The following is an 11,448-nucleotide window of genomic DNA, read 5'->3' as shown; positions in this document are numbered from 1 at the left end:
CCGCGGGGGGGGCCCCCGGGGGCGCCCCCGGGGGGGCCCCCGGGGGGGCCCCCGGGGGGCCCCCCCCGGGGGGGGCCCCCTCGTGGGGCTGTTTGCTGCTGCCAAGCCACGAGCAGCCCCTGACTTCTGAGATGTACCTTCGCTATGGCGGGGACAAGGGGGGCCACCGGCGAAGTCCTTTGTTCGAGGCCCCCGGGGGTGCAGCAGGAGCAGCAGCAGGAGCAGCAGCAACGGGAGCAGCAGCAGCAGCAGCAGGTGCTGCTAAGTACCGCATGTTCATCATCAACCAGTGCAGAGAAGAAGTTTTCTTCCAAGACATTTTCCCCGGCCCCAACTTCATTGTCGAGGCGGGGCCCAGCCACGTCTTCTACAAGATCCCCGAGGCCAACGAGGTCCGCTCTTGCTGCTGCTGCTGCTGCTGCTCTTGCTGCTGTTGCTGCTGCTGTTGCTGCGGCTGCTGTTGCGCTGGTGCTGTTGCTGGTGCTTGGGTTGGGCCTGCCGTCTTCGGCAAAAGGCAGTCGTGGGGTCTGGCCACAGACAGCAGCAGCAGCAGCAGCAGCAGCAGCAGCAGGTATTTCACTGCGTGGGCCAACACTCTAGGCTTGAGGGCCAGGTCTGCGTTGCTGCTGCTGCTGCTGTCCTTTTCTGAGTCCAGGTGTACCTGTCTGCTGTGCGCGCCTCTGCTGCTGCTACTGCTGCTGGCATACGGCGCTGAGGTCTATTTGCTGCTGCTGCTGTTGCTGCTGCTGCTGCAGGATCAATATGCAGTTTACGGGCTGTGGATGCACAGTGACGAAGAAAGGCTGCGGCTGCAGGAGGCGCTGCGAGAGCTTCTGGAGTCTGAAGGGCAGAGCTCGGAGCCAGCAGCAGCAGCAGCAACAGCAGCAACAGCAGCAGCAGCAGGGGGAGGAGGCGCGGCAGCGCAGAACGTGGCGTCTCTCCCGGGGTTGCCGCCGCAGCAGCAACAGCGGCAGCAGCAGCAGCAAATCGTGAGGCAAGGGAAACCAGCGCAGCAGCAGCGGCCGCACGAGAGAGCAAGGGATCCAGCTGGAGAGAATGCAGGCAAAGTGAGCCACTGGGCAGTAGCAGCAGCAGCAGCAGCTGTTGCTGCTGCTGCTGCTGTTGATGCTAAATTATTTGCTGCCTAGGACGGCATGCGGTGTGCATGGAAGGACATCCATGGCTTTTCTGCAGCTGCGCGGCGCCTGCTGCTGCTGCAGTATATCCCAGTATCTCGCTGCTGCTGCCGGACCCGTTGCTGCTGCGGCTGAATCTGCTGCTGCTACTGCTGCTGCTGCTGCTGCTGCTGCTGTCTCAGGCGTTGCTGTCTTTCTTGACCGGAGGCGTGCCAATACCGAGCGCCTTTGAGCATTCCTACGAGACAGCGAGCGGGAGGCTTGCTGCAAAGTCTGCGGGGGCAGCAGCAGCAGCAAACACAACAGCAGCAAATACAGCAGCAGCAAGCACAGCAGCAGAAAATGCAGCAGCAGCCGACACGGCAGCAGCAAGTGCAGCCTCAGAGGCTCAGACAGCGCCGCCGAGAACGAGGAGTCTGCCCTCTTCAGCAGCAGACGGAGGAAAAGCAATTATTAGTTTGCTGCGGCAGCACAGGGAACATCGGCAGCAGCAGCAGCACGAGCAGCTGCAGCCAGAATGCGAGCATGTGCAGCAGGAGCGACAGCAAGTGCAGCGGGATAGGCAGCAGCTGCAGCAGCAGCAGCTGCCGCTCCAGCAGCAGGAACAGCTGCAGCAGCAACGACAGCAGCAGGAGCAGCAGCAGCAGCAACGGCAGCAGCAGCAGCGGCAGAGCCAACAGCCGCTGCACCAGAAACTGCAGCCGGCGAAGGAGAGGCCGCAGCGGTATCTGCAGCCGCCGGGACAAGAGCAGCAGCAGCGCCAGGAGCTACAGCAGCACTGGTGGCAGCAACGTGAGGAAAAGCCGCAGCTGCAGCAGCAGCAGCAGGGACTGCAGCAAGCAGCTGATGCTGCCTTGCGTGACTCAGCAGGCGCCCTCAGGCGGCCCTCGGAGCAAAAGCGGGGCGGAGAGCCCGCACGTTTTGTGCGCGCAGCAACGGCGCCAACAGCAGCAGCAGCACCCCAAGCAGCAGCAGCAGCACCAGCACCAGCAGCAGCAGCACCAGCAGCAGCAGCAGCACCAATTGCACGCTCCGCACCCTTGTCTCCGTTCCGTAGCTGCAACTACCCCAAAGCCTTTTCGCAGCAGTCGCTGCTGCAGATGCTCACAGTGAGGCATTGGCACCTGCTGTGTCCCACGTCTAGCTAGCTAGCTAGCTAGCCAGCCAGCCAGCCAGCTAGCTAGCCAGCCAGTTAGCTGGCTCAGCAGCTAGCCTGCGCAGCTGGCTTTGTAGCTAGCAAGCTCAGTGTCTAGTAAGCTCTGCGCATGTGTGGTTGCCGTTCTTGCTGTCTATGGGCTGCTGCTGCTGCTGCTATCTTCGCGCTGCTGCAGCGGGAGTGCACAGGAGCCCCAGGGACAACAGCAACCGATGACGCAGCAGCAGCAGCGGTGGAATCAACGAGGGCCCCTGTGGCGTCGACCGCAGCAGAAACAGCAACAGCAGCAGATGCTGCAGCAGCAACATTCCCAGCAGCAGCAGCAGACGAGGAGACCACTGTTGTTTCGCGGGCGTCTCTAAAGCAGGCAATCGCGGCTGCGCTACAGAGCGACGAGTTCCAAGACCTCGTGTGGCGGCAGCTGCTGCTGCTACAGCAGCAGAATAGGCAGCAGCAGCATCAGCACCAGCAGAGCAGGCAGCAGCAAAACAGGCAGCAGCAGCAGCAGCAGCAGATCCTCCGTAGAAGCGACCGCAGCCAAAAGCTGGAGGGGTGAACAGCGCAGCCCTCAGAGGCCTAGAAGTCCTAGCGGGGCCCCCCAGGGTCCCTCTGGGGTCGCTGGGGGGCCCCTCTGGGACCCCTCTGTGGGGCCCCTCTGGGGCCCCTCTCTGGTTCCCCTCTGGGGCCCCTCTAGAGCCCCACAGGGGCTTCAAAAAGGTCTTTTTAGGTCCGCGAGAGGCCCTGAAGAGGTCTTTTCAAACCCAAAAGGGCCCCAAAAAGGCCTTTTCAAGGCCTTTGGGGGGCCCCAAGGGTGTCATTTTGAAGCACAAGTGGGGCCCCAAAAGGGTCTTCTAGAGGCGCCACTGTGGGGCCCATGAGAGGCCCCTAAGAAGCCTTTTGGAGCTTCCTAGACAAGAAATAAAAGCTGAGGGGCCCCCAAGAGGGCACAGGGGGCCTCCAGAGGCCCCAGAGAAGCCCCCAAGCAGCAGCAAGGGAAGTAATTCCTTTTCTTGTTGCTGGGGGAGGCCTTTTGTGCAGCGGAGGGCTCGCCAACTAGCTGCGGACGCGGCGGGCTGCCCGCCAACTAGCTAGCTGACTAGCTAGCTAAGCAGCTAGCTAAGTGACTAGCTAGCTAACTAGCTAGCTAGCTGACTAGCCAGCTAACTAGCTAGCTAACTGGCTGGCTAGCTATCTAAGTAGCTCGGCAGCTGCCTCTGCCTTGCCAGGTAGCTAGCTAAGGGCTGGCTAGCTGAGCAGCAGCAGCCAGCGGATAGTTGCCTTGCCAGGTAGCTAGCTAAGGAGCTAGCTAGCTGAGTAGCGGACGAACTCGGGCAGTTAGTGTGTCTCTGCGTAAGAAGGACAACTAAAGGTGGGCTTCTGCTGCTGCTGCAGCTAGCTAGCTGCAGCTGCTGGGATTGCTGCTGCGCCGAATGCAGCTGCTGCTGCACTCGGCCGCTCAGCTGCTGCAGCATCAAGGCACAGCCCACCCATTACAGTGACCGCCTAAAGGGCGTGCTAGCCATCCCAGCTAGCTAGCAGGGCCCCTCATCGGGTGACTAGCTAGCTAGCCAGCTAGCTAGCTAGCTGGCTAGCTAGCTAGCTCGAACTTCTGCCTTGCTGGCATGCTGTCTCGGATCAAAGACCATTCCATGAGAGGTTCGGCGGAGAGCTGCTGCTGAGCTCAGAAGCTGTGGGGAATTCAGGGCTCCTGAGGTTCTGCTGCAGCTTCGTTTGTGTCCTGCGCGTCTGTTTGCTGCTGCCGCTGCTGCTGCTGCTGGTTGGCCTTGGCTCGGCCGTGCTTCTTTTTCGGCTGTAGAAAGAGAGTGAGGACGGAGCAGGGGCCCTTCGCCTGGGGTGCTGCTGCAGGCTGCCCCACATCTTGCAGCAGCTGCTGCAGCTGCTGCAGTAGCGGCAGGTGGTTCTCTGGGGAGAACCGCTCGCGGCCCCTCAGCTGCAGCGTGAACTTAACCTGAAAAAGAAAAAAGTGAATTGCTGCAGCACAGCCTGAGAGAGGGAAAAGTGGATTGCTGCAGCAAACACGAAATAGAAAGGAGTGAAGTGCTGCAGCACATATTCTGCATCCATCTTCGCTTTGAGCTCTGCAATATATAGACAGCTTCCAGGGCGGGAAAGTCTGCTGCTGCTGCTGCTGCCCACGTGTCGTGAGTGCTGCTGCTGCTGGTAAACATGCATTGTGCTGCTGCTGCTGCTGGGCACCAGCGGACTGCTGTCGCTGCTGCCGGCGGGCAGGCTGCCTCCTTAGCAGCTCTAAACAATTCATTATTTGTTTTCTCTTGCTTGCCTCATTTCAATTTATTATTATTATTAAACAATTCACTCTTTGTTTTCTTTTGTTTGCCTCACTTTAATTTATTATTATTATTTTATTCTGAACTTGCTGCTGCTCTGTTTGCTGCTGGGTGCAGCAGCCGCACCTGATGCTTCCCTTCTAAGAAGACCCGCGCCTGCCGCGCCTTCTGCTGGAGGTCCCCCACAGCAATCCTGAAGAAAGAAGAAGCCAAGTGTGCAGACTCCGCATGCTGCTGCTGCTGCTGCTGCTGCTGCTTGTGTCACTCTCTGTGCTGCGTGTGCTGCTCCTGTCACTCTAAGTGCTGCTGCTGCTGCTGCCTGACTTTCAAACTCCCCTGACACTGCTATCAGGATGAGAGGCAGCAACCGCAGTTGAGTAGTGCTGCTGCTGCACCAGTGACAGCAGCAGCAGCAGCAGCAGCAGCTGCTGCTGTGGTTGGTTACCGGGCACTCAGCTTGATTTCTTTCTTGCGTGGTTGTTTAGAAGCCTTTGCTCTCAGGGCTCGAGCCTGCGCAAATCCAAAACCATCCCCAAACCCTAAACCCTAAATCCCAAGCCCCAAAACTAAAGACAAAAAGAAATAATATAAACTACATATTTCCTTCCCAGGCAAAAATGGGGGCTTTCAGCGGCCACAGAAACAAGCCAAGGCACCCTCACCCGACTGTAGTTTGCAGCAGCAAATTCTGGGTGTTGGTGCTGCTGCAGCTCGCCCTCCTGCCGCTGCAGCATCTGCTGCAGCATTTGCTGCCCACCCTCGAAGTCCGAAAGGTTTTCGACTGTGTTCCTCAGCTTCAGGTACTCCTGCGGGTCCCCTGCGAAGGGCCCCGCAAGCAAACGGCCCAGCGCGCCTGCTAGGGTCCCCTTGGGGGCCCCTAGGGGGGCCCCCCGCCTGAATCTATGGGCAGTGTAGGAGCTAGCTGCGGGAGAAATGAGGCAAGAGGGGGCCCCAGGGGAGCTGCGAAAGCCTCGACATAAGCCGCAGCAAAGAAGTAGCAGCAGACAAAAGGAAATAACTCGCAATTTCATGCTGGGCTGAAGTTCGAGGCCCCTGGGCTGCCTGTGCACACTGTGCACGACGAGCCCGGGGGTTCCGGCGCGTTTATAGCCGTTTCATAGATAAAATTGAATTAAAATTGACAAAACAAACAAACAAAGTAAATTAGAATTTTGTTACGATTTTCGCGCGAGAAAGAAGAGGATTGCCACACTGTCGGCCAAGACCGGGGGCCCCGCCCTCCGTAGAGGGCGAGTGAAGAATGCAGGGATCCCCCAATAAGTACGGGGCACAAAATGCAGAATAAAATAAAATTGAAGCATTTGATGACAGATCAGCAAGTATCACGTCAAACCACAGAGAGGGAATCCTTCGAGGGGCCCCTAAGGGGGCCCCTTGCTCCCAGGGGCCCCTCGTCCCAGATCCTCTGGGGTGCTCACTTCCCAAGGTTTGTGTGGGAGTTGTGGCAGCAGCGGAATTAGTTTAAATCTGTCGAGTTCTGACTGGCCTCTGTCTGTTGATTACCTGCTTAAAGTGTACATACACTCAGCTCACGCTGCGCAGACAGCTGCCCAGCAACAGCAGGCAAGGAGTCCCGAGAGGGAAGGGCTTGCCTTCCCTGCTCGATTTGCTGCTGCTGCTGCTACTGCTGCAGCTCTACGCCCACGCCAGCGCTTCTGCTGCAGCTGACACCTCCGCTGCTGCAGCCGCTGACAGCACTCGGGGCCCGCAGCCCCGAGCACTGCAGGCTGCGGTCTATGCCTTGCTGTTTACTGTAGCTGCATGCGCAGCTGGGGGCCCCTGCTTTGCCGTGGGGGCCCCTCAGCATTCTTAAGCTCATGGGGTCGTTGCTGCATTGGGCGATGGCTTCATGCTGCCTCTGCTTCTGGGGGCCCCCACGTTTGCTGCTGACGCACCGAAAAGCAGCAGCAGCAACAGCAGCAGCAACAGCAGCAACAACAGCAGTGCTAACCGTCCTGTCACTCCTTAGCAGCACTTCCCAAGCCTTTGTGCTGCCGCATCTTGAAGCAAACTTCAGCTCGCAGCCGTACAGCAGCAATGACTCGGCAGCAGCAGCAGCAGCATCTGCTGCTGCTGCTGCCACTGCTACTACTTCCTCTCCAGCAGCCCTTCTGCTTCCACATTCTCCAATTACGCTGTGCATAACGCCGAAGCCAATAGATCATGCACGAGAGGCAGCAGCAACAAGAGCAGCAGCAGCGTCAGCAGCAGCAGCAACAAGCGAAGCAGCATCGACAGCAGCAGAGGAATTGGAGGCAGGGCTGGCAGACGCAGCGCCTCCACGAGCAGCTGCAGCAAAAGCAGAAGCAGCAGGCACAGCACTACCTGCAGCAGCAACAACAATGAATGAAGAAGCGTTGACAGCAGCAGAAGCACCAGAAGTAGCAGCAGCTGCTGCAGCACTGCCACCAGCAGCAGCAGCCCACAGAGAGCCACTGGGGGCCTCTCGGCTGCTGCACGTGCGCCTGCTGACTCTGAACTTAGAGAAGATGGTGCATTTCTACACGCAGCTGCTGCGCATGAGGGTTCTGGGGCTGTGGGGGCCCCCCGGGGGGCCCCCTGAGGGGGCTCCAGGGGGGCCCCCGGAGGGGGCCCCAAGGGGGCCCCCTGAGGAGGCCCCCCCCGCGCTGCAGCAGCAGTCCCCTCACTTGTGGGAGCCCCTGAGCGGCCGCGTGTCCCTTACGGGAGGCAGCAGCATTCCTGTAGATCGCATTGTGCTGCTGGGGTATGGCCCGGAGGCTGCTGCAGCAAGTGCAGAAGGGGGACCCCCGGGGGGCCCCCCCGGGGCTTCTGCTGGGGGGCCCCCTCAGGGCCTCAAGCTGGAGCTGATCTACAGCAGCAGATGGGCGCAGCAGCAGCGAGAGGCCGAGGCAGCAGCAGCAGCAGCGATAAGAAAAGAAGAAAGTGATCTGGTTGCTGCAGTTGCTGCGTTCCAGCAGCAGGAGGCGCTGCGGCAGTCAGGCCAGTCCAGCAGCGGCAGCAGCAGCAGCAGAAGCAGCAGCAGTTTGCTACCCAGCTTGTCGCGCATGCGTGGATATGAGAGGCGGAGAGGAAGATATGACAGGGGCCATCATGGCTTCTTCGGACTTTCATTTTTGCTGCCGTCGCTGCAGCAGCTGCAGCAGCAGCAAGTGCAGCAGGCTGGAGGCAAGCTGCTGCACTTCCCGGCCAAGCGAAAGCAGGTGCCTTCGATGGTACCAGACCAAGACGTGGGACTCCACACTCTAAACCCTAAACCCTCAATTCTAAACCCTAAACCTTAAACCCCAAACCCTAAACCCTAGCTTTCTTTCTTTAACAAACAACAGCAGCTCTGCTGCTGCTTATCAGGGGTCAGGGTCTTGAGTTTAAACTTGCGTTTAGGCGCGGCAAGAGATTTGGGGCCAGAGCTGCTTCATGCTGGACCCTGACGGGAACGGGGTGGAAGTGCTGCAGCTGACGAGCAGCAGCAGCTGCAGCAGCATTGGCCTTAGTGAACAGGCGAGGAAGCAGGAAGCAGCAATCAATACTTGGCAAAACTACATGGCGGAGCAGGAGGCCGACATTTCCAGGCAAAAGGAGAAGCAGCAGCTGCTGCAGCAACTCGACGAAGTGGAAAAGTTGCTGCTGCAACTCGAGCAGCAGCAACAGCAGCACCAGGAAGAGCAGCATAAGAAGCAGCAGCAGCAGGAACGCGACAGGCTGACGAAGCGGCAGCAGGAGCTGCAGAGGAAACTGGCGGTATTTAACGAGCAGCAGCGTATACTTGACGAGCTGGAACAACAGCAACAACGGCGGCAGCGGGAGAGGGAAGCAGCAGCAGCTGGCACTGCACTGCAGCACAAGGGGCCCCTTTCGCCCAGACTGCAGAAGGTAGGGCTGCTTTTCCGTCTATTTTGAAGCACCAGCAGCAGAGACAGAGAGACATGGTCACAGAGCCAGGATGAAGACTCTGCTGCTGTTGCTGGTGTAACTGCTGCTGCCGCTGCCTTCCCTGTGAATGTGAGCAGATTCGACTCTACACGTCATCACCAGTTGCTGCCGATCGCTTCTTTGGCTCTATGCTGCAAATGCAGGTAATCAAGAAGCGCAGAGGCCTCTATGAGCCTCAAGGCTAACTGGAGGGATAGCAGCAATGTAATAATCAGAAGGGAGCAGCAGTATCTGTAGGCCGGTAGAGGCAGCAGCAGCGTCCGCAGCAGCTCGGAGGCTAGGTAGCGAGCTATGAAACAGACAGTCATAGAGAGAGCAACGCACAATAAAACAAAAGGACAAAGATAGATGGAAAGGGAGACCAGCAAAGGCGCAGACACAGACAAGAAACGCATGTAGGCAGAGGAATGAGAGGGGCAGTTGCACGCAGACTGAGAAGTAGAAACAGAATTGAAATAAGATAGAACGAAGGAGCAATATAAGCCGAAGACAGCAACCAAAGCTATAGCAAGTCAACAGAACCACGCAAAGAGGCGCTGAAGCAAACAGACCAGCTGTGGCAGCGAGCGAAGCATTCGCAGCGGGCAAGTTAGAAGCATAGCTGCGGGCGCCGTCATAAATTAAAAGGGAATAAAAGAGAAAAAGATATGGCAAAAAAGATTTGGAAACTGCTGCTGTGCTGCGGGCTGCTGCAGCTCCTGCGCTACAAGAGCCACTTGCTGGAGCGGCTGCACCCTTGGACTCGTTTTGCTGCCACCAGCCGCACATACGCGTGCGAAGCAGCAGCCCTTCGGGCGAAGGCCGGAGCCAGCGAAGGCGCAGCAGCAGCAGCAGCTGCTGTTGCTGCCGCAGTAGCTGCAGCAGGAGACCAGGGCCTCTACGGGGAAACTTCCACTGTTCCCGCAGAGTGGGAAGGACCTGCAGCACAGGACCCTCCCGCTGCTGCTGCTGAAGTCTTCAGGACAGAAGCAGCAGAACGTGAGGTGCCACAAGTCCAGGTGGCCTATGCCTACGACGAGAACCTGGTGAGCTGTTTGTCTTTAGTTTGCATTAGGAGATTTAGCTGCCGATCCTGGTGCAGTTTTGCTGCAGTGGGCCGGCCCTATGCATGTGCACCTCATTTTCGTGTGGGTGTCGTATGGCCAAGCTCTGATCAAATGTATCTGCGCAAAAAGCTGCGCCAATTAATAGTGTTTGTAGGAAGCAGTGGGATTACTAGGCTTGGGGCAAAATGCTAGGTAGGGCTAGGGAGCCTATATGAGACCTCCAGGCGGCAAAGCGCTGTTTCTGTTGCTGCTGCTGCTGCTGCTCAGGTGTCTGTGCACCCAGGGTTTTTGCATGTGGCGCTGTCGGTGGCCGATGTTCCATCAGCTGTTGCGCACATATCCTCTAAAGAAGCAGAGGCAGCTGCGGCAGCAGAGGCAGAAGAGAAAGCAGCAGAAGCCGCAGCCACAGCTGGCAGCAAGTGCCAGCCATGCAAAATGGAAGGCTTGCAGGAAGGCGCACACTTCGGAGCAACGGAAATCGTGGGGGATGCTGAAGACGTTTATAAACCCACCACCATTAAATCACAAACCCCACAAGAGTGTCTTTTGCTCAACTTCGACGGCTATCCTTTTCTTCTGGCTACCGAAGAACAGGCACAGGCGTACTACCGTTGCCTCGAGAAGGCCCCCGTAACAGGCCCCCCTTTCAAATTGGCGTAATTTGTAAGGCCTGGGGTGCAAAAATACCCCAGTCTAGGGCTGATTCCAGAGCAGCAGCAGCAGCAACTGCTGCTCTTGTGTCTCAGCTGGTGCTGCCGCAGCCACCGCTGCTGCAGCTTTAGCCACTGCTGCTATCGGGGTTGTTGAATTTAAGCGCCAGCTCGCGTTGGTGTTTCTGCACATGCCAAACTGTTGACTGCAACAATGGGCGGTGTAGATACTGTTTGTGAGATATAGTCCGAGACAAAACTCAGAAGACTGGGTGACAGAGCTAAAGGGAAAGGAGGAGAAACACAGGAAGATATGAAAGGGACATACGTACAGAAAGCCTGATAGAAGAGCTTTCTACTTGATTCAGCAAGAGTACGAAAGAAGACATTTGAAGCAACAAGACACTTCGTAATGGAATAAGGGAAGAGTTTAGCAGGAGTGCCCACTGTTGCGCCGTTCCTGCCTTTGCTTATGAGCTTACAACAACACTAATGCTGGAAAGTACACCTGCAAGTGATTGTCTTCGCATGTTCTCGTTTCCCTGCTCGACCTCTAAACACAGCTGTACAGGCCACGCTTGTGAATGTGCCGCTTGCACGCCAGCAAAGAAACAAAGTGCTTTTAGAATTTAAGGCGCCAAAAGGGCGCAGAGAACGACTGTCGACTGTCGGCTGTACAAAAGTGGCCATGTGGGAACAGGCGTCACTCAAGCGCGCACACCAGAGGCCAGGTTGTAGGTGGGCATACAGCAAGCCTACAACAAGACCCCCATTTGGGGTCTGCGTCTACGCACACTTACTTGCGCACGGGAAACAAGCACCACCATTAGCTACTTGTCGAGGCGCCGCGCAGCAGCGGCCTACCGCCGGCAACTGCAGCTGCTGGGCTTGCCAGTCTCAAGGGGGCTGAAAGCAAGAATAAACCTTGGGCTTGTACCCACAGGCATGTATGTCTCTCTGTGCCTGTAAGAACGTTGTTACTGTGTGTCTATGTACACAGGCGTGTGCAGTATGCAGGCCAGACACGGAAGAAGCACAGCGCTTGCAATGCACTGCATGAGGCCTGCAGTTGCAACAAGAGCAGCATCAATGAGGGCCCCTCTCCGCCATCCCGATTCATGTGCTAATCAGCAGCCATGAGCCAGTTGAACAGAATCAGATACAGAGGCTGAGAGCCAGATAGAGGGAGGAGGCCGCTGCGCTGTTGAACATGCACAG

The 11,448-nt window shown here is 57.7% G+C and overlaps 3 protein-coding genes across 3 annotated transcripts in view; 2 read left to right on the top strand and 1 right to left on the bottom strand.

Moving 5' to 3' along the window:
- ETH_00024535 (mRNA decapping enzyme, putative) overlaps positions 1-2,848 on the top strand; it is a gene marked incomplete at both ends in the record, with an annotated part of 3,540 nt that extends 692 nt beyond the window's left edge. Inside the window, 4 exons of the mRNA XM_013375238.1 lie at positions 2-392; positions 756-1,067; positions 1,319-2,245; positions 2,468-2,848. Coding sequence (XP_013230692.1) covers positions 2-392; positions 756-1,067; positions 1,319-2,245; positions 2,468-2,848 — 2,011 coding nt within the window. The remainder of the gene's footprint in view (position 1; positions 393-755; positions 1,068-1,318; positions 2,246-2,467) is intronic.
- Positions 2,849-3,991: 1,143 nt separating this feature from the next.
- ETH_00024530 (uncharacterized protein) lies at positions 3,992-5,632 on the bottom strand (the record flags this gene model as incomplete). Its single annotated transcript, XM_013375237.1, has 4 exons — positions 3,992-4,261; positions 4,728-4,794; positions 5,047-5,111; positions 5,264-5,632. The coding sequence occupies 4 exons, from the start codon at positions 5,630-5,632 to the stop codon at positions 3,992-3,994; spliced, it is 771 nt and encodes a 256-aa protein (XP_013230691.1).
- Positions 5,633-6,439: 807 nt separating this feature from the next.
- Positions 6,440-10,240, top strand: ETH_00024525 (glyoxalase, putative; the record flags this gene model as incomplete). Its single annotated transcript, XM_013375236.1, has 5 exons — positions 6,440-7,831; positions 7,986-8,474; positions 8,612-8,677; positions 9,230-9,559; positions 9,848-10,240. 5 exons carry the CDS (start codon positions 6,440-6,442, stop codon positions 10,238-10,240), a joined length of 2,670 nt encoding a protein of 889 aa, XP_013230690.1.
- Positions 10,241-11,448: the final 1,208 nt, after the last annotated feature.

The sequence above is a fragment of the Eimeria tenella genome, genomic scaffold (assembly GCF_000499545.2).
Source record: "Eimeria tenella Houghton genomic scaffold, Eth_scaff26, whole genome shotgun sequence".
In the NCBI taxonomy this organism is placed as follows: domain Eukaryota; phylum Apicomplexa; class Conoidasida; order Eucoccidiorida; family Eimeriidae; genus Eimeria; species Eimeria tenella.
This window is presented reverse-complemented; position numbering and strand designations above follow the sequence as displayed.